At 71.7% G+C, this 19,639-nt stretch overlaps 2 protein-coding genes across 2 annotated transcripts in view; one reads left to right on the top strand and one right to left on the bottom strand.

Moving 5' to 3' along the window:
* The first annotated feature begins 1,165 nt into the window (after window positions 1-1,165).
* On the top strand, window positions 1,166-15,113 carry PANK4 (pantothenate kinase 4 (inactive)). The gene is made up of 19 exons (XM_054720664.1): window positions 1,166-1,295; window positions 5,048-5,130; window positions 5,420-5,634; window positions 6,104-6,287; window positions 6,515-6,607; window positions 6,898-7,051; window positions 7,131-7,312; window positions 7,962-8,043; window positions 8,891-8,991; window positions 9,811-9,966; window positions 10,467-10,579; window positions 10,786-10,873; window positions 11,582-11,733; window positions 12,863-12,918; window positions 13,077-13,126; window positions 13,471-13,575; window positions 13,822-13,922; window positions 14,003-14,071; window positions 14,609-15,113. The coding sequence occupies exons 1-19, from the start codon at window positions 1,172-1,174 to the stop codon at window positions 14,820-14,822; spliced, it is 2,322 nt and encodes a 773-aa protein (XP_054576639.1). The 5' UTR covers window positions 1,166-1,171; the 3' UTR covers window positions 14,823-15,113.
* Window positions 15,114-16,003: 890 nt separating this feature from the next.
* PLCH2 (phospholipase C eta 2) overlaps window positions 16,004-19,639 on the bottom strand; it is a 52,880-nt gene continuing 49,244 nt past the window's right edge. The window contains exon 23 of the mRNA XM_054720772.1: window positions 16,004-17,510. Within this exon, the coding sequence (XP_054576747.1) occupies window positions 16,258-17,510 (1,253 nt within the window). The 3' untranslated portion in view covers window positions 16,004-16,257. The remainder of the gene's footprint in view (window positions 17,511-19,639) is intronic.

Genomic DNA, 19,639 nt, shown 5'->3' with positions numbered 1-19,639 from the left:
GCCCCCTCCCGGCCATCCCAGTGCCTGCCGGTGGTCTCTGGGGTCCCTGCCGAGGCCCTGGGAGCAGTGAGCCAGGAGCAGGGAGCGCCTTTTACTGCACGGGCAGCAGGCACGTCTGCCCACAGGCATCCCCCTGCCCAGGGTCCTGGATGTGAGGAGAGCCTCTTGGGAGCAGACCCCTGCACCCTTCCACCCGGGCCTCCCCACCGAGAGCCGCACCCCCCACCCCAGGAAGACACCTGCCAGGCTGCCTCCCCCCTGGCCCGATGCCGACACGGCCCCTCCTGTGAATCAGCCTGGAGCTCTCTGCTGCTCCCCGGGCCTGCCAGGCATCGGGCCTGCTAGGAGGTGGCCGAGGCTCCGAGAAATGAAGTTACCAACCTAGGGTCACCTGGCAGGCAGGCGTCAAGGCCCCTTAGGGGACCCCTCTGTCTGCGCCCAACACTGGGTTCTTCCCCAAAGCACCCCAGTGTCTCTGAAGGGGACACATCTGAGCTGGTCCCCGAGCTAGTGCGGGCTTCCCAGCAACACCACGGTGCTCCCGTCCCAGCGCGGGGAGATTTCTCAGCCTGCCCCTTGCAGACGCCCACTGATTCCCCTCGTGGCAGAGGGCAGCCTCCTCCAGGCAGGCTCCCGGGCCCTCTCTGCGGGTCGGGTCACCAGAGCACACCGCCTCCCCAGTTGTGAGCCCTTCCCTTTCTGGCTCACAGAGCGGCATGTCCGTCTGCGCCGCCCCCGAGGGCAAGGTCCCCAATACCCACCCGGCCTGGGGCTCTCAGCACCCACAGCCCCGCATCCCTGGAGACCCAGGCGAGGGGTCACGCGCGCCTCCCCGCGCGGGTGCCAGGCGTACAGCCCACGCGCGGGAAGTCAGGTCTCCGGCGGCCTGCAAGGCCCAGTGCCCTTCTGCCCTGGCTCGGAGCCCGCAGGCCAGGCTTTGCACCGCCCACAGTGCAGAGGTTTTGTGTTGGGCTCCCTTCCGGACCGGGCCTCTGGGACCCCCGCCCGGGCCGCCCGGGGTCGGTCCTCCAGCGGCCCAGACCACAGAGGCGAGCGGGGCGGGGGCCGGCCCGGAGGCTCATTAGCATAATCTATGCGCGGGAGGCGTTTAGCAGTCAAATATATGCGCATATATCTCCATGGCTGATGAGGCTGGCCGGGCACATTCAAAATGGCGGAGTGTGGAGCGAGCGGCAGCGGGAGCAGCGGGGACGGCCTGGACAAGAGCATCACGCTGCCCCCCGACGAGATCTTCCGCAACCTGGAGAACGCCAAGCGCTTCGCCATAGACATCGGTAGCCGCGGGCGGGCGCGGGGAGCGGGGCGGCGCGCAGCGGGCGTGGGCGCGGGCGGCGGGGTTGGCGGGCCGGGGGCGGTGGCAAGGACGAAGGGCGGGGCGCGGGCCGGGGGCGCGCACGGCCTGCCGGGCTTCGTAGTCAGCGGGCTGCCGGCGCGCACGACTTGACGGGCCTTGTAGTCCTAGGGCCGCCGGTGCGCACGCTCGTCGCGGAGGCCGGACTACAGCTCCCGGCAGGCTCCGCGCGGCAGGAGCGGGACATGCCGGGCCTTGTAGTCCGGCCTGGGGAGGGTCAGCAGCGCGGTGGGGCCTCTCCCGCCGCCTGGGGTGACTGTCCCGGCCCGCGGCAGGTCTGGGCCGGGATGTGGACGGGCGGGAGCCCGAGCTTTGGCCACGGGAAGCCTTGACGGCCGCCCGGAGCCCAAACCTGCAGGCCCTGATCTCAGCCGGTGGCCGTTTGGCGGGAGTTTCGATGACCTGGACGTGGGAGCTTGGAACCTCTGCCGGCCTCTGGCCAGAGCCTCCGAGTCTCCCGCGGGCTGCAGGGGAGCCCCAGGCCCGCACTCACCCCTGCCTCTCCCAGGCCCTGCCCCGCTCCCTGCACCAGGCCCCGTGCTCCCTCCCAGCATCCCGCTGTCACTGGACACTAAGCGGGGAGGTCACCTCGCTGGTAGGCTGCCAGCCCTCGGCCTGCCACGCTGCTGCTCTGCCCACCTATCAGGACAGAGGGCTTCAGGGGGCAGCTTCCCGGGGTCAGGCCCGGCGTGGAGGCCACAGCGGCTCTGCACCTCCCGCCCGGCGAGATCTGGGCTGCGGCCTGAGTTTGTCTGTGATCGTCCACCTCCGAGGGGCAGTGTCCGCTGCCCCCCAGCACCCCACCTGCCCCTGCCCTGCGGTTGCTGCTCAGTAGATGCTGGACCGCACCTTTTCTCCCAGAGAAGCTGGGCCACTGGGTGGGCCTTTGCAGTTACTGCGTCCCCACCGCCCTGCTCTTGGAGCTCAGCTGGGTCACAGGCTGGGGGCGCAGGTCCTCGTGGGGAATGGAGACTTGGGGAGGGCCGGAGTTCCCACCCTGCACACCAGGGCCTGGGTGGTGGCAGGTGTGAGATGGTTGGAGGCCAGGTGGGTGCTGGGGTGCCTAGCGCAGACCAGAACTCCGTGCCCACCTGCATGGGGGGCTGGAGATGCGGCTGGAAGCCCAGCCGAGGGGGTCACCCGCCACCAGGCCTCCGGGGGCCCGGTCAGCCTCTCAGGCCTGCTCCGCAGTCTTCCGAGTGCGGCCCACGCTGGGAGTGACCGTGGTCCCGGTCGGCTCCTCAGGGGGGCGCTGTCCACGCTGGGAGTGACCGTGGTCCTGGCCGGCTCCTCAGGGGGGCGCTGTCCATGCTGGGAGTGACCGTGGTCCTGGCCGGCTCCTCGGGGGGGTGCTGTCCACGCTGGGAGTGACCGTGGTCCCGGTCGGCTCCTCAGGGGGGCGCTGTCCACGCTGGGAGTGACTGTGGTCCCGGTCGGCTCCTCAGGGGGGCGCTGTCCACGCTGGGAGTGACCGTGGTCCCGGTCGGCTCCTCAGGGGGGTTCTGTCCACGCTGGGAGTGACCGTGGCCCCGGTCGGCTCCTCGGGGGTGCTGTCCACGCTGGGAGTGACCGTGGTCCTGGCCGGCTCCTCGGGGGGGTGCTGTCCACGCTGGGAGTGACTGTGGTCCCGGTCGGCTCCTCAGGGGGGCGCTGTCCACGCTGGGAGTGACCGTGGTCCTGGCCGGCTCCTCGGGGGGGTGCTGTCCACGCTGGGAGTGACCGTGGTCCCGGTCGGCTCCTCGGGGGGGCGCTGTCCACGCTGGGAGTGACCGTGGTCCCGGTCGGCTCCTCGGGGGGGCGCTGTCCATGCTGGGAGTGACCGTGGTCCCGGCCGGCTCCTCCGGGGGGCGCTGTCCATGCTGGGAGTGACCGTGGTCCCGGCCGGCTCCTCGGGGGGGCGCTGTCCACGCTGGGAGTGACCGTGGTCCCGGTCGGCTCCTCGGGGGGGCGCTGTCCACGCTGGGAGTGACCGTGGTCCGGGCGGGTGGGAGCTCTGAGGTTCCGACCTTGCCTCCCTCCAAGGGGGTTGTGCTCCGAGGAACGAGTCAGCCTTCACGTTTCTGCAAGAGGACTTGCCACGGGGCTCACCGCGGACCTGGAGGAGGAGCTGCTGCGGAGCCTGGAGCCGCCTGCCGTCCGGGCCGGCCCGCGGGCTGCTGGGCAGAGGGCCTCGGGGTGCTCTTGGCGCCGCGGGCACGCCCTCCCCCGGAGGCCCCTCGGCGCTGGGTGCCGTGCTCATTTGTCAGCGCAGCGCAGGCCGGTCCTCAGCCCGGAGCCCTGCCGGGTCTGACCACAGACTGGCTCGTCTGTCTGCTCTGTCCCGGCCTGAGCCTCCGCCAGGAAAGCTCGGGCTCTGTTCTGACCGGCCCTCCCTGGGGGCACCCGGGTCAGCGGGCAGGTTCCCTGTGAAAGCACCAGGGACGTTCCACCTGTCGCCGCACACGGGTGAGGTGGCTGGGCCTGCGGGGTGGCGTGTGCGCCGGGTGTGCAGCCCCCTTGGCCCCAGCGAGGACAGGCCAGAGGCGGCAGCGTGGACCGCGGTACCCGGCCCGCAGGCTGGGTGAACGGAAAGGTCCTCTCCGTCCGTGGAACGTGGGCCGGTCCCTGCGGTGGTCGGTGCGATGGCCCCGGCAGGGTTGGCATTCGCTCTAATTGTGGGGGATCCCGGGCACAGCTGAGCTGCTCCCCGAAGGCTCTGAGAGCCCCCTGCTCCAGACCGACAGCCTGCACCCCCACGTGCGCCCCGGCCCCGCTGTTCTCTCCTGGGGGTGCAGGAGGCAGTCCCAGCAGCGCCAGAGACCCCGTCGTGGCGGCCAGGACGGGGCAGGCGGCGTGAGCCTTGGGCCGGGAAGAGCTGCGGGCTCGCAGGCCTGCCTTGCTTTCGTGGCCCCGTGAGAAACCCTCTGCCTCAGAGGCCTTTCGTGGCTCCGAGGGGGTCGCTCCCCTCCTGTCTGCCCTCCGTGGCTGTGGCCGTGGCTGGGGCGGCAGGACCTGGGCCTCCCGGCGCCGCCCGTCTGCCCTGAGTGCCCCCCAGGGCACAGCCTTGAAACCGGTGCCCCGGGGCCCTTCCCACCTGCCCGACTGTGTGTCCGGCCAACAGGCCCCCCTGCTTCCTGAGACCTGGTCTCTGGCCATGTCGCCGGGGCCTGGCCGTGGGCACAAGACCCTGCTGCCCTCGGGCCTCCTGTGGTCACTCTGGGCCTCGGGCCGCCCCAGCCCGAGCCAGGGGGGGGGCAGGACGCTGCTCTCTGGCCCCAGGCCTCGGGCGGTCCGGGTGAGCGCCCCCGGCTGCTGGGACGGCTCCCTTCGCCTCCTTCCCGCCGTCTCCACGGCAGCCACGCGGCGCTGTTCGGTGGAAGCCCTGGGTTCGTCAGCTTCTTTCTTTGGGTCACTTTCCCGATCCGCTTGAAACTGCTGATAAGCAACACGGTTGCCCAGAAATGGGGCAGCTTCCTTCCCCGGGCCCGGGGCGCAGGGAGCTGGGGGCAGCCTCAGCCGGGCTGGCCGGGCCTGGGAGGAGCAGAGGTGTGGGTCCTTGGTGTGGTGCCCGCCGGCCTTCAAGGTCAAGTGGCAGCAGACGCCTGTGCCACGACCCAAGCCCGGGAAGGAGAGCGCGTGGCGGGCTGAGCTCCGGAGCCTCCGTCCGCTTCTACCACCGTGTTCGTCTCCCCGCAGGTGGGTCGCTGACCAAGCTGGCCTACTACTCCACGGTCCAGCACAAGGTCGCCAGGGTGAGGTCCTTCGACCACGCGGGCCAGGTGAGCGGGTGTCCGAGTGGGCGCGCTCCGGCGCCAGCCCCGGCCTCCGGGCTGCCGTTCCCGGGCCGCTCCCCCAGGTCCGCTCGGCTCTGGAGGCTCCCAGGGGGCTCTCTGGTGCCCGGGCCCCTGCCCGCCTCCTCTCGCTCCACGCGGAGCTCCTTCCCCACCGGAACCTGACCCCGCGGCTCCTGCCCGAGGTTGGCAGCCAGAGTTCTGCCCGTTTCTGGGGTGACGGGAACGGTGGGCGCTGCCGGTGGGCGCTTGGCACACAGACCCCTCTCTGCCCCAGGACGCCGAGCAGGACCGCGAGTCGCCCTACGAGATCTCCGTCCAGGAGGAGGTGACGGCCCGGCTGCACTTCATCAAGTTCGAGAACAGCTACATCGAGGCCTGCCTGGACTTCGTGCGGGACCACCTGGTCAACACGGAGACCAAGGTCATCCACGCGACCGGGGGCGGCGCCTACAAGTTCAAGGACCTCATCGAGCAGAAGCTGGGGCTGCGGTAAGGGGCCGCAGGCCCCGGGGCGGGGGGCGGGCGCCTCGGTTCTCGGGTCGGCTCTGACGTGGCGGTAGCCGAGGTAGCCGGCTCCTGCACCCGCCCCGGTCGTGGAGCCGGTGGGGGGCCCTGGGGCAGGGCTCCGGTGGCCGAACCCCAGGAGGACGGAAGGTGCAGGAAGCGGCCTGTCCTGCTGGGCAGAGGCTCCCAGGGCTGCAGCCCCCGGGGGGCGGAGGCAGAGGCGGAGGCGGGGCCAGTGGTGGGGGCGGGGCCATAGGTGGGGGCGGGGCTTCAGGGGCACTCGGGGCTCAGGGGCCAGCACGCAGGTGCCCTCAGGACAGAGGGCCGCTCTGCCAAGCACCCCTGTGTCTTTGGGGTGAGGATCTGCGCTCGGCAGCAGGGGAGTGTCCAGGAGCCGCGGGCGCGGCGGCGGGTCCGCGGCCTGGGCTGCTTCAGGGCCCGCCTTCCCGCGCAGAGTGGCCAAGGAGGACGTGATGACATGCCTGATAAAGGGCTGCAACTTCGTGCTGAAGAACATCCCGAACGAGGCCTTCGTGTACCAGAAGGACTCCGACCCCGAGTTCCGGTTTCAGACAAACCACCCCCACATGTTCCCCTACCTCCTGGTCAACATCGGCTCTGGCGTGTCCATAGTGAAGGTGAGCTGGGGCCGGGGCGGGGACACGGACGGGCGAGTGACTTGGCCTGGCCCTTGCGGTTACGGGCACGAGCCCGTGCAGAGCGCTCCAGCATCGGTGCCCTGAGCCCTCCCAGGCGCGGCCGTCAAGAGCACGGTCCCGTGTCCGGGGGCACCCTGGCCGCCGCGTCCCTGGGACCTGCCGGGTGGCGGGGCCCGCTCACCAGCGCACCTGCCCCCTCGGCCCAGGTGGAGACGGAGGACGGGTTCGAGTGGATCGGCGGCAGCTCCATTGGAGGCGGCACCTTCTGGGGGCTCGGGGCCCTGCTCACCAAGACACAGGTACTGGGGCCCGGGCAGGGCTCTGGCTGCGGGCTCCCCTCCTCGGGGCGGGGCTGGCATCTGCCGGACGGAGGCTGGGCTCGGCTGGGGCTGTTACAAACGGGGCTCCTCCGCGGCCTCGCCCCGACTGTCCTGGGTCCCCGAAGGGCGTGCATCCAGCCGGCCAGCACAGGGCTCAGCTGCGGGTCCCTGGGCCTGCCTGTCTCCCTCGCCCCGTGGGCTTGGCTTCGGGGCCCCAGGGGTCCTTCCCGCTCCCACACCTCTCTGCTCCCCCTGCTCCGTCCCTGCAGAAGTTCGATGAGCTGCTGCATCTGGCCTCCAGGGGGCAGCATGCCAACGTGGACATGCTGGTGCAGGACATCTATGGCGGCGCCCACCAGACGCTGGGGCTCAGCGGCAACCTCATCGCCAGCAGCTTTGGGAAGTCGGCCACCACCGACCAAGGTACCGGCCGCTCGCGCCCCCGCCCTCCCGCCCGCCGGTGCCACGGGCTGCCGCCAGCGGCTGGTTTCTGTCCTCCCAGAGTTCTCCCCGGAGGACATGGCCAAGAGCCTGCTGCACATGATCAGCAACGACATCGGGCAGCTCGCCTGCCTCTACGCCCGGCTGCACGGCCTGGACCGCGTGTACTTCGGCGGCTTCTTCATCCGCGGCCACCCCGTCACCATGCGCACCATCACCTACAGCATCAGCTTCTTCTCCAAGGCACGCCCGGCGCTCCGCCCCCAGTGCGCACCCTCAGGCCTTCGAGAGAGCCGCCCTCGGGGGGCGCCCCTGCCCGCCCGCCCGGCCTCCTGCCCCGTCCCCCGGTGACACCTGGGTCCTGAGCCTGGGCACCTGCGGGGCCTGAGCTGGGCAGGTGGCAGATGGCACGGTTCCAGGGACCGGCTCCCTGCGAGAGCGTCAGGCGGGCGGGTGGGCCGGGGTTCATCCTGCTGAAGTCGCCCCCGAGTGTTTCCCAAAGGACAGCTTTTCGTTCTGCGTTCCATCCAGCCCCGTTGGCACAGCACGCGGACGACTCAGGGCCCCCCCGCCCCATCCCGTGGCAGAGGGACCGTCTGGGGGGGGCGGGGGGCAGGCGGACTTAGCCGCGTCACGGCCAGGCGCCTCAGGGGGGTCTGCATTGCAGGGGGAAGTCCAGGCGCCTCAGGGGGGTCTGCATTGCAGGGGGAAGCCAGGCGCCTCAGGGGGGTCTGCATTGCAGGGGGAAGTCCAGGCGCCTCAGGGGGGTCTGCATTGCAGGGGGAAGTCCAGGCGCCTCAGGGGGGTCTGCATTGCAGGGGGAAGTCCAGGCGCCTCGGGGGTCTGCATTGCAGGGGGAAGTCCAGGCGCCTCAGGGGGGTCTGCATTGCAGGGGGAAGTCCAGGCGCTGTTCCTGAGACACGAAGGCTACCTGGGCGCCATCGGGGCGTTTCTCAAAGGAGCCGAGCAGGACAGTGAGTGGGGTGCGGGGGGGCTGGCCTGGGCCTGGGCCAGGGGGTGGGGGGCTGGCCTGTGCGGAGGGGGAGGGCGGCTGCGGGGTGGGTCCCCAGCCCTACATCTGGCCGCCCCCTGTTGACGGACATGGTGGCCTGCGTGGCACGAGATGGCGCTCCCTCGTCCCATCTGCGCGGGGGTGGGGCCAGGCTAGCCCTTGGCTGTGACTGCCCTGAGGGGGTGGAAGGCGGCTGTGGGCCTGCGTGCGACAGAATCAGGGTCCCAGTGAGGGACACGGGGCTCGAGGCAGGCGCTGCGAGCATGGCCTCACCTCCGAAGGCACCTCCCCCCCTCCCGCCTCGTCGCTGTCGGCCAAGGGCCTTTCAGTCTGGACGGCGTCCCGCACACCAACAGGCTGCAGTCTCCCTCCCAGCGGGCACGTGCCTCGGGGTCGGGCGTGGTGCACGCGGGAGGGAGGCAACGATCGTTTCCCTCCAACATCGACGTTTGTCTCTCCCTTTGCTTCTCTCTAAAGTCAATAAAAACACTCCCTCGGATGAGGATTAAATAAATAAGTAAAAACAGGAACTGGGGTCCCAGGGGTGGCCCTCCGGGGGTGCTCGTCACCCCGCTGCGTCCCTCAGCCGCTCTCGCCTCAGGAAGCCAGGGAGGGTCTCTAGAGAACTGAAAAGCTCTCAGTGGCCGTTCCGTAGGTGCCGCTGCCGGAGAGAGTGAGGCAGGAACACGGACCACCGGCCCCCGATGGGCCCCTGATCGAGGGCCCTGGGCGGGGCCTCCCCTGGGCGGCGGCGCCCTGAGCTTCGCGCCTCCCAGCCGGCGGCCGGTAACACGGTTTCTCCCCCCCAGACCCCGACCAGTACAGCTGGGGCGAGAACTACGCGGGCAGCTCCGGGCTGATGAGCTCGTCCCCGGAGCTCGGCCCCACGCCGGGGGCCAAGAGCGGCACTGTGAGTGGGTCTGCCTGTCCGGGTCCGAGCTCGGGGGCCGTGGTGCCGGCTCCTGGCACCGAGGGCGGGGGGCAGACGCGGCTGGCCTTCCTCCCTCCTTTCCTGCCTTCACGTCCGCAGACGTCGGCGGGCGCCCGGGAGCCCTGCAGTCCCCCCGGGTTTGCGGGGGAGGGGCCTCCCCGCTGGCCGTCCACAGCAGGGTGGGTTAGCGCCCAGGCTCGCAGGGACCGCGCGGCTCCCGGGCCGTGTGTGTTGGTCTCAGGCCGGCCGCCCGCAGCTCAGGGCGAGGACTGGCCGCTGGGCCCGCGTCGGCTTCACTCCTCACAGCGTCAGTTCAGAGGGCGGCAGGTGCGGGGGGCACTGGGCACAGTGGCCTGGCCCCCGCGGGGCGCAGCCGGGGGAGCGGCTTTGGACACTGGTGTGTGGTCAGCAGACACGCTGTGGGGAGACGGGAGCCGGCTGCCTGTCCCCACGGGGCCCTGCGCAGGGGAACGAGGCCAGAGAAGCACGGGCCAGCCGGGGGGTCACAGGTGCGGAGAAAAAGGCCGGTGGATGCAGGAGAGGCCGGTGCAGAGCTCACAGGCCCTGGGCGTCACACTGGCAGGAAAGCGACGGGGACAGGGGGGCGGCCGGGAGGGTGACGTGACCGGTGGGGCCTGACCTCGCGTGCGAGCAGACAGGATCCAGCGGACGGAGGGCACCGTGGGCCCTGGCGGGCGGGTGGGGCCCGAGGTGGGAGGCTCTGCCGGCCTCCCCACGGGCAGCTCGTTAGCCTCAGAAAAAGCACCGCTGACACGTCCCCCGCTTCCCGCCCCCCAGTTCGACCTCCTGGAAATGGACCGGCTGGAGAGGCCGCTGGTCAACCTGCCGCTGCTCCTGGACCCGGCGTCCTACGTGCCCGACACGGTGGACCTCACGGACGACGCCCTGGCCCGCAAGTACTGGCTCAGCTGCTTCGAGGAGGCCCTGGACGGGGTGAGGGCGCAGCTCGGGGGCTGGTGTGGCTGCGAAAGCCCCCGGGTCCCAGGCAGTGACCCTGGTGAGGGGGAGGCGTCCCGGGAGCTGGTCCCCCTGAGGGCAGGGCCGCTTGCTCCGTGGGGAGCAGTGGCTCCTGGGGTTCGGGGGGACGGTGAGCTGGGACGAGGCGTCAGTGGGGCTCGTGGTTTATAAACCCCTGGCTGGTCACTGCGTTTCCTCAGGAGGCACAGGGTCGTGGCTCAGGTGCCGGAGCAACCGGCGAGGGTCCCCTCCTGCCCGGACCCACGGGCTCTGAGGACGGTCCAAGCCTCTCGGCTTCTCGGGGCGGAGCCGGAGGACGTGGGTCTGAGCCTGCGGTCGGCACCGTGACCCCTGTTCCCACCTGGCAGAGACCCAGTTGGAGGACCTGCCAGACAGGCAGGCCCGGCCCCCAGCGCTCCGTCCGCGCCCCGTCCACGCGCGGGGCTGCGGGCGCTGCTGACCCCCGACCTCGGCAGGTGGTGAAGCGAGCCGTGGCCAGCCAGCCGGGGTCTGCGGACGCGGCGGAGCGGGCGGAGAAGTTCCGCCACAAGTACTGGGACAAGCTGCAGACGCTGCGACACCAGCCATTGTGAGCTCCGCCCCCCCCACCCCCCCGGGCCTCCCCCCGGGCCCCCCCCCGCCGGGCCAGCTGCAGCAGCCTCCCGTGGCCCAGCGCGCGCCCCCCTCCCCGAGCCCGGCTGTCCCCTCTCTGCTGCTGTGGGTGCGGGTGCTGTGAGGGGGGCCCCGGACAGGGCGTCCGCCCGCTCAGCCCCTCCTGCCTGGCTCTGTCCCCAGCGCTTACGGGACCCTGACGGTGCGCAGCCTTCTGGACACGAGGGAGCACTGTTTGAACGAGTTCAACTTCCCAGACCCCTACTCCCAGGTGAGTGCGGGGGCGGGGCTTGGGCTCCTGCCCAGCAAGCGGGTTTGGTCGCCGCCCGACCCCAGCGCTGGGGTGGGCTGCATCTGGGGCGGCACCCGCTGAAGAGCCGCAGGTCGGAGGCCCTGTGGGGACCCGGGCAGAGAGCTCTCACCCTCGGCCAGTGGGGGTGGCGAGGGGGGGCCATGGGGACGTGTGGAACCCGGCACCTGCGTTTTGACCAGGAGGGTGCGGCCTCCCAGGGGGCGGGTTCTCTGTGTGCCCGCCCCTCCCTGGCCTCCCAGTCGGCGTTTGTGGACGTCTGTCCTGCTCTCAGGAGTGACCCGCGGCCAGAGGCGGGGTGAGGGGTGGTGGGCAGGGTCCAGGCACCGCTCCACAGCCATCCCCGTGCCCTGCCCTTCGCACGGGAGGGTCTGGGTGGGGCCTGGGGGCGTGTGTGCCAGGATCTACCAGTCGGGGCAGCAGGGCCCGTGAGGGGCCTGGCCCTTCTCGGCCTGCCCTCGGTCACGCCGGGCCGGGCCGCCTGAGCCCGCTGCGCAGGTTCCGTGTGCCCGGGCGCCTGCACTCACATGTGCCTGAACCGCGGCGGCGCCGCTAACGGGGCCCGACCTGGGCTGTGGCAGCTCGAGCGTGAGGTCAGGTCGAGCACCTGCCCTCGGAGGGGCGCCCGCGGCCTGGGGCGCGGCCGCCGACAGCTCAGGTCGCCCGCAGGTGAAGCAGAAGGAGAACGGCGTGGCGCTGCGGTGCTTCCAGCGGGTGGTGCAGGCGCTGGACGCGCTGGACTGGGAGGAGCGGCAGCTGGCGCTGGTGCGAGGCCTGCTGGCCGGCAACGTCTTCGACTGGGGAGCCAAGGCCGTGTCCGAGTAGGTGCCGCTGCCCCCGCCCGCCCGCCCTCTGGTCCCCTCACCCCACAGCCCTCAGGGCTCCAGGTCCCAGCAGCTGCCCGGGATGGGTCACACGGAGCAGCCCAGCCCCGGCCCGGCCATGAGGAGGCAGCAGTGAGGGGACCGGGGTCCTGGTCGGCTCGGCTGCTGGGGGTGGGGGGAGCCCCGTGCCCTTGGAGCGACCGCGCAGCCCCTCCCACCCCCAGATGGTGCCTGTGGGTGGGGGTGTGGGCTTGGGGCTGACGTTCCCGCTGGCCAAGTCCAGGTGCTGGTCGCCATGCAGAGTAGGCCCCGCGTGGAGTAGGGCCCCGCGTGGAGTAGGCCCCGTGTGGAGTAGGCCCCCGCGTGGAGTAGGGCCCCGTGTGGAGTAGGCCCCCGTGTGGAGTAGGCCCCGTGTGGAGTAGGGGCCCGTGTGGAGTAGGCCCCGCGCGGAGTAGGCCCCGTGTGGAGTAGGCCCCCGTGTGGAGTAGGCCCCGTGTGGAGTAGGGCCCGTGTGGAGTAGGCCCCGTGTGGAGTAGGCCCCGTGCGGAGTAGGCCCCGCGTGGAGTAGGCCCCCGCGTGGAGTAGGGCCCGCGCGGAGTAGGCCCCCGTGTGGAGTGGGGTCCGTGTGGAGTAGGCCCCGTGTGGAGTAGCCCCGTGTGGAGTAGGCCCCCGTGTGGAGTAGGGCCCGCGTGGAGTAGGGCCCGTGTGGAGTAGGGCCCCGTGCGGAGTAGGCCCCGTGTGGAGTAGGGTCCCGTGTGGAGTAGGGTCCCGTGTGGAGTAGGGCCCGTGTGGAGTAGGCCCCGTGTGGAGTAGGCCCCGCGTGGAGTAGGGCCCCGTGTGGAGTAGGCCCCCGCGTGGAGTAGGGCCCCGTGTGGAGTAGGGCCCCCGTGTGGAGTAGGGCCCCGCGTGGAGTAGGGCCCCGTGTGGAGTAGGGCCCCCGTGTGGAGTAGGGCCCCGTGTGGAGTAGGCCCCGGCGTCTGTGTCTGACGTGGGAGGCGCCTCTCGGATCAGCGCCGGCGCCTCTCGGACCAGCGGCAGCGGCTGGTGATGAGCCGGCCCAGCTCGGTGGACAGTGAGCCGGCGGCTGAGTCCTGGGTGTGAGACTCGCTCTTTCCTCCCCATGCAGTGTCCTCGAGTCTGACCCCCAGTTTGGGTTTGAGGAGGCGAAGAGGAAGCTGGAAGGTAGGACGCCCAGGGTGCCTCCGGGGCCGGGCTGGGCGGGGCGGGGAGTGGGGGGCGGGGGGGCCTGTGGAGGTGGGAGGACCACTCCCTGGAGCCACGCGGGGGAAGGGGTGTGAGGTGATGGCGGAGAGCGCTGACCTCACCCCTGTGCCCCCCAGAGCGGCCCTGGCTGGTGGACTCCTACGACAGGTGGCTGCAGAGACTGAAGGTACATGCAGCTGCCCCGTCCCCGGACCACATGCGCGGGACCAGCTGGGGTCACAGGAGGGGGGCTGGGGGGCCCCTAAGTCTCGCCAACACCCCAGCTGCAAGTCCAAGGTGACCGTTCCCTGTCCCGAGCCTGACTCCCCGGGGACCACTGAGTAGGTCACTGACCTCAGTTCAGAGGTCGTTCGGGGCAGCGGCTCTGGAAGAAGCTCAGGCGGCCCGCCCAGCGCCACGGGCCCAGCAGCCCGGCGGCCGCGGAGTGGCGGGGCGGGGCGGGGCGTGCGGAGGGGCTGAAACGCTTGGCCGCGCCTGTGCCCAACTGAACGTCCTGGTTTTGTCTTGCAGGGGCCCCCTCACAAATGTGCCTTAATTTTCGCAGATAACAGTGGAGTAGACGTCATTTTGGGAGTCTTCCCCTTTGTCAGGGAGCTTCTGTCTAGAGGGACGGAGGTGAGTGTGGGGCTGCACGCGGGACCCTTGCCCGGCTGCTCCGTGCCGGCAGGTAGGTGCGGGCGAGCAGCGACCCTGTGTCTGGGCGTCTGCATCGGACCTGGGGCCGCTCCTCCACAGGCCGCCGGGCGGTGCCAGGTGTCCCAGCCACGCACTCCCCGCAGCTCCGGGGGCGGGGCGGGCGGGGCGCAGCTGGGCTGGGGCTGCGCGGCCGGGGTCCCTCAAAGCCCGGGGTGTCTGCTGCAGGTCATCCTGGCGTGCAACTCGGGCCCCGCCCTGAACGACGTGACCTACGGCGAGTCCCTCCTCGTGGCCGAGCACATCGCGGCCATGGACCCCGTTGTCCAGTAAGCCTGGCGGGAGGCGGAGGCGGGGCCTGGGAGTGTCCTGGGCCCAGCTCACGGCTCCGCCCCGTCTCTGCCCACAGCTCGGCGCTCAGAGAAGAGAGGCTGCTGCTCATGCCGACCGGCTCCAGCTCCCCCTGCCTGGACCTCAGGTACCGGCCGCTCCCGGCCCCGTGCAGTCAGCCCTCTGTCCTCGGGCCCCATCACGGCATCCGAGCGCGCTGGCTCGTGTGGGCGGGAGACGTGGACACTGGGCGCCCGGCCCTGAGGCCGAGAGGGGCTGCCCCGCCTGTAGCCGGGTCCTTTATAATCTTTTTTTTAAATATATTTTTATTGATATCAGAGGGGAAGGGAGAGAGCTAGAAACACCAATGATGAGAGAGGATCATTGATCGGCTGCCCCCTGCACGCCCCCTACTGGGGATGGAGCCTGCAACCCGGGCCTGTGCCCTTGACCGTAATCGAACCCCGGACCCTTCAGTCTGCAGGCCAACACTAACCACTGAGCCACACCGGCCGGGGCGGGACCAGGTCCTTTAAAGTTCAGAGTAGGAGGCGTCGCCGCCGCCGCTTCCAGACGGGGCTGCTCGCGGCCTGGACTGGGAGCCCAGTCCGGAGGGGTCTCCGAGCCCCGGGGGCGGGGGCAGCCACTCCGTGTCTCGGAGCCCGCTCACTGCCCTCCTCCACAGCCGCCTGGACGAGAGGCTGGCCGTGCTGGTGCAGGAGCGCGGGACGGACCTGGTGGTGATCGAGGGCATGGGCCGGGCCGTGCACACCAACTACGGCGCCGCGCTGCGCTGCGAGAGCCTGAAGCTGGCCGTGCTCAAGAACCCCTGGCTGGCCGCGCGCCTGGGCGGCCGGCTCTTCAGCGTCATCTTCAAGTTCGAGGTCCCGGCGGAGTGAGGCCCCAGCCGCTGCCCAGCGGGCATCAGGGATGGACTGGGACGGCCACAGGGACGCACCGTCCGCTATTTATGTTGTGCTTCTGTGACTCAGGCGGGCGCGGCGGCCTGCTCCCGCGTCGGGCGCGTTCCTCACGCTGCCGTGTCCGTGCTGGGAGGCACCGCCCGCCCCGGGACATTCGCATTGGGATGTATTTAACTGTTAAATAACCTTTTATATATGTTAAATATGTATATGCCCGTGTCCGAGGGGCTCAGGCGCGAGGCCGCACCAAATAGAATTTCTAGTGAGACCGGAGCTTGAGCCTTTGCTCCTCCCTCCGCAGTCGCTCCAGCACTGGGGCCCCTGGCCTGTGGGCGTGGCTGCCGCCCCCACGTGGCTGGTCCCAGCGCGGCTGTGCAGGGAGGGACACGCGCCGGCCGCTCCCGGCTCGAGAGCAGGCGGAGCGGGGCCTCGTGTCACCGTGGCCTGAGCCTGTGCCCACAGCCCTGCCCGGCGCGTGGGGGCTCCCTGGGCCCAGCCCTGGCGGTGGCACCGGTGGCAGGAGCCCCTTTCCCTGGCTGCTCCCCCGACGGGACGTGTCCTTGGGGTGCAGGCAGGACGCCTTTGGGGCGACCTGCAAGGCCGTGCGCGTGCGCCAGGCGGGAGGGCTGAGTCTACAGCCTGTTTCCTAGGATTGCGGGGAGCCTGCCACCCCCCAACCCCGGAGGAACCGGAAACGAGGGCTGGGTGGGCCTGGGGGCAAGGTCACCTGGCTGTCCCCCCAGGGCCCTGAGTGTCCACCTCTCTGCCCACCCTTCCTTTCCTTTGCACTGAGACCCCGGTCACTGCCCCGCCACGGAAGCCGGGGCCCTGGGCCCTGCAGGTGGCTTTGCTGGGCAGTCAGGCGCCTGCGCTGCCCCAGGGCACGGGGCACGGGGCGGGAGCCAGTCAGCTCAGCCTGGGAGCCGAGGTCACGCTGCTCCGGACACTGCACACGGGACACTTAGCGGAGGCCACAGGGGCTGCCCACAGCGAGTGGGAGCGTGTTGGAGTCGTGTTCAGAAATTTCGTCTAGAATGTCCGCACAGAGCAGGGACCCTGCAGAGCAAGCCAGGGCAGGCAGCTGGGCACTCACGGGCTGGGCACACGCACCCACACACACCCACACGCATCCACACGGCAAAGACCTGGGAAACAGGGAGACTCAGCCATTTTAATGTCAGAGAAGCTTTGTCTCAATGTGATATCTGCACACGGTACAACGCCGTGACAACGGTGCCGGGGTGGGGCTGCCTCCCCCCCCCCCCCCCCGGAGAGGGCGGGCGCCAGGGGGCACACGGCTCCGGGACCAGCATGCGCCGTGTCCTGAGCAAACACGGGACCCTGCCTGGCCGCTGCCTGGTGGCCACTGGGCACTGGCCGCGGGGAGGGGTGGAGCCCGCGCGGGGGCTGGTCACAGTCTGAGCAGGATGCCGGCAGCGCCCTTGGGGGCGGGCACGTCCCCGCAGCCCTCTTGGCCCGCAGAGCAGGCGCCCTCAGGGGCCCCCCGCTCCTCCTCGGGGAGTCCCCACGGGCCCTGCAGCCGCTGCTGCCGCTCCTGGGCCTGGCGCGCCCGGCTGGCGATGGCGCGCACGCGGCTCTGGCTGCGGGAGGAGCGGCGCTGGAAGCCAGGGCCGCCCGCCGCCCCCTCCCCGGCCGGGCCCAGGCTGGTGGGCGAGGTGATGTCCCCCGCCTGCTGGAAGCCCGTGAGCCAGAGCAGCTGCTCCGTCAGGGGGTCCCGCCGCGCCGCCCGCCCCACCGGCCCCTCCCCGGCCGGGCCCAGGCTGGGGCCCAGGCTTCTGCCCGGGCCCTCGACGCGGGGGGCGAAGTCGTCGGCCGTCAGGTCCCCCAGGCTCTTGGACTTGGTGGACGCGGGGCCGTCCCTGAGGCCGGCCGTGGGGAGGCGGCCCCGGGGGGCCCGGGGGGCCAGGGGCCGGGGCCGCAGCTCGTCGGGGGCCGCAGGGAACTGGCCCGCAGCCCGCAGGTTGGGGTTGGATTTGCTCTTGGTCACCGACAGGAAGTCCAGGCGGGCGGCCGAGGCCGAGCAGGGCCGTAGGGGCCGGCGTCCGGCCGGGACCCCCAGGAGGCTCTCCCGCCCCAGGCCCAGGCCCAGGCCCGGCAGCGAGAGGTCGATGACGGTGTCGCCGGACGACAGGCTGGAGGACGAGGACACGCTGTCGCGGTGGCTGCCGGGCTCCAGCCGCTGCCAGAGCCGGTCTCCGGCCGTGGCGTCCGAGTACAGGGCCGGGGAGGGCCCGGCCAGGGAGCGGCGTCCGCCCAGGGGCTCCGAGGGCACCTGCCCCTCACTCGTGGCCCTCCTGACCAAGGGCAGATGGCCCAGGGCCCGGGGGTGGCCCCTGCTGTCCGTCTGGCTGCCGGGCGCCCCCTCACACGCTCCTCCGGGGCCCCCACCGTGGCACGCCTGCCGCCGGCTGTGCGGGGCCGGTTCTGTGTCCCCCTGGCTCCCGGTCCTGAGCCGGAGGGGCTCCCCGGGGGGGCGCTCAGCCGTGGCTACGGGGCCCGTGGTGCCCCCGGGCCCCCCCTGGGCGGGGCGGGGCAGGGTGGCCGGCTGAGGCGGGGGCCCGGGGCCCAGCGCTGGCTCCTCAGCAATGGTCTCCAGGCTGCACAGCGAGGAGACCGACCTCTGCATGGAGAAGGGGCGGGGATCTGCGGGGAGAGAGAGGAGGCGTCAGGCACAGCCCATGCCCACAGGCCCCCAGTGACCAGGCCCCTCCAGGGCACACGGCGGCCGCACCCTGCCCTCCACTCCGCTGCCGCTGGGCCCTCCAGGCGGGGGCTGTACAGGGCCACAGAGGGCACACGGGGCCACACAGGGCACACGGGGCCGCACAGGGCACACGGGGGCCATACAGGGCACACGGGCCGCACAGGGCACATGGGCCGCACAGGGCACACGGGGCCGCACAGGGCACACGGGGGCCATACAGGGCACACGGGCCGCACAGGGCACACGGTGGCCATACAGGGCACACGGGGGCCATACAGGGCACACGGGCCGCACAGGGCACACGGTGGCCATACAGGGCACACGGGGCCGCACAGGGCACACGGGGGCCATACAGGGCACACGGGCCGCACAGGGCACACGGGGGCCGCACAGGGCACACGGGGGCCGCACAGGGCACACGGGGGCCATACAGGGCACACGGGCCGCACAGGGCACACGGTGGCCATACAGGGCACACGGGGCCGCACAGGGCACACGGGGGCCGTACAGGGCACACGGGCCGCACAGGGCACACAGGGGCTGTACAGGGCACACGGGGGCCACACAGGGCACACGGGCCGCACAGGGCACACAGGGGCTGTACAGGGCACACGGGCCGCACAGGGCACACGGGCCGCACAGGGCACACGGGGCCGCACAGGGAACACGGGGGCCGTACAGGGCACACGGGGCGCACAGGGCACACGGGGGCCATACAGGGCACACGGGCCGCACAGGGCACACGGGGCCGCACACGGGCCGCACAGGGCACACGGGGCCGCACAGGGCACACGGGCCGCACAGGGCACACGGGGCCGCACAGGGCACACAGGCCGCACAGGGCACACGGGGGCCGTACAGGGCACACGGGCCGCACAGGGCACACGGGGCCGCACAGGGCACACGGGGGCCACACAGGGCACACGGGCTGTACAGGGCACACGGGGGCTGCACAGGGCACACTGGGGCCGTACAGGGCACACGGGCTGTACAGGGCACACGGGGGCCGCACAGGGCACACGGGGGCCACACAGGGCACACGGGGCCGCACAGGGCACACGGGGGCCATACAGGGCACACGGGCCGCACAGGGCACACGGGGCCGCACAGGGCACACGGGGCCGCACAGGGCACACGGGCCGCACAGGGCACACGGGGCCGCACAGGGCACACAGGCCGCACACGGGGGCTGCCCCATTACCTGGCACTTGGCTGCGCTCAGTTCCTAACTACGGAGGCCGCGTGGGGACAGAAAGAATAGGGTGGTCAGCGTGGGAGCGGGGCTGGCCAGTGGGCAGAGGGACAGCAGGGCGGGGTGCAGGGAGGGAGCAGGACAGCTCAGCTTCCCCCTCCCCAGCCCGTGATCCGCCCCCCACGGTGAGGTGCTGTCGCCAGCCGGCGGGCGGGGCTCAGAGAAGGCCGCTCGCCGTCCAGGCCGTGAATGCCCCTCAGGGCCGGGTGCACGTGGAAGCTGCGACGTGGGCCCCGGCGGCGCTCGGAGCCCCGGCCAGGAGTCGGGGGCATCGGGGCCCGCTCCCGGAGGACTGGGGGCAGGGGCAGGGGCAGGACGCCTCAGCCTGGCCCTGGAGGGAGGCCGGGGCGGGTGTGGCTGGACGCTGCCCAAGTCCTAGGAAAGCCGTCAGGAGCAGCCAGGCCAGGGAGGGGACCGGCAGGGGCACAGCCTGGCTTCAGTCCCTGCCCAGGGGACACTGCGGGGTGAGGGCGCTGGGGCTGGACCTGCTCTCCCTCCCCTGGGCCCTCGGGGATGGACGGGGGCCCCCAAGAGCAAGAAGCCTGGGGGTCAGGCTGGGTCAGGCAGGAGTGGGGGCTGGGGCACAGGGGAAGCCATCGGAGCAAGGGGAATGCGGTGCGGAGCACACGGGCGGCAGTCGGACACGAAGCACAGCGAGCGGGTCCGGCCAGGCCATGCGGAGGCACGCCACGGGGGACGGGGGGCACGCCACAGGGGGCGGGGGGCACGCCATGGGGGGCGGGGGCACGCCACGGGGTGTGGGGGGCGCCCGGTCTTACCGGTGGAGAACATGGGGGATTTACTCCTAATCTCCTC

Source organism: Eptesicus fuscus, chromosome 9, assembly GCF_027574615.1.
Source record: "Eptesicus fuscus isolate TK198812 chromosome 9, DD_ASM_mEF_20220401, whole genome shotgun sequence".
In the NCBI taxonomy this organism is placed as follows: Eukaryota; Metazoa; Chordata; class Mammalia; order Chiroptera; family Vespertilionidae; genus Eptesicus; species Eptesicus fuscus.
Note: the sequence above shows the minus strand (reverse complement) of the source record. Positions and strands in the feature narration are given on the sequence as shown.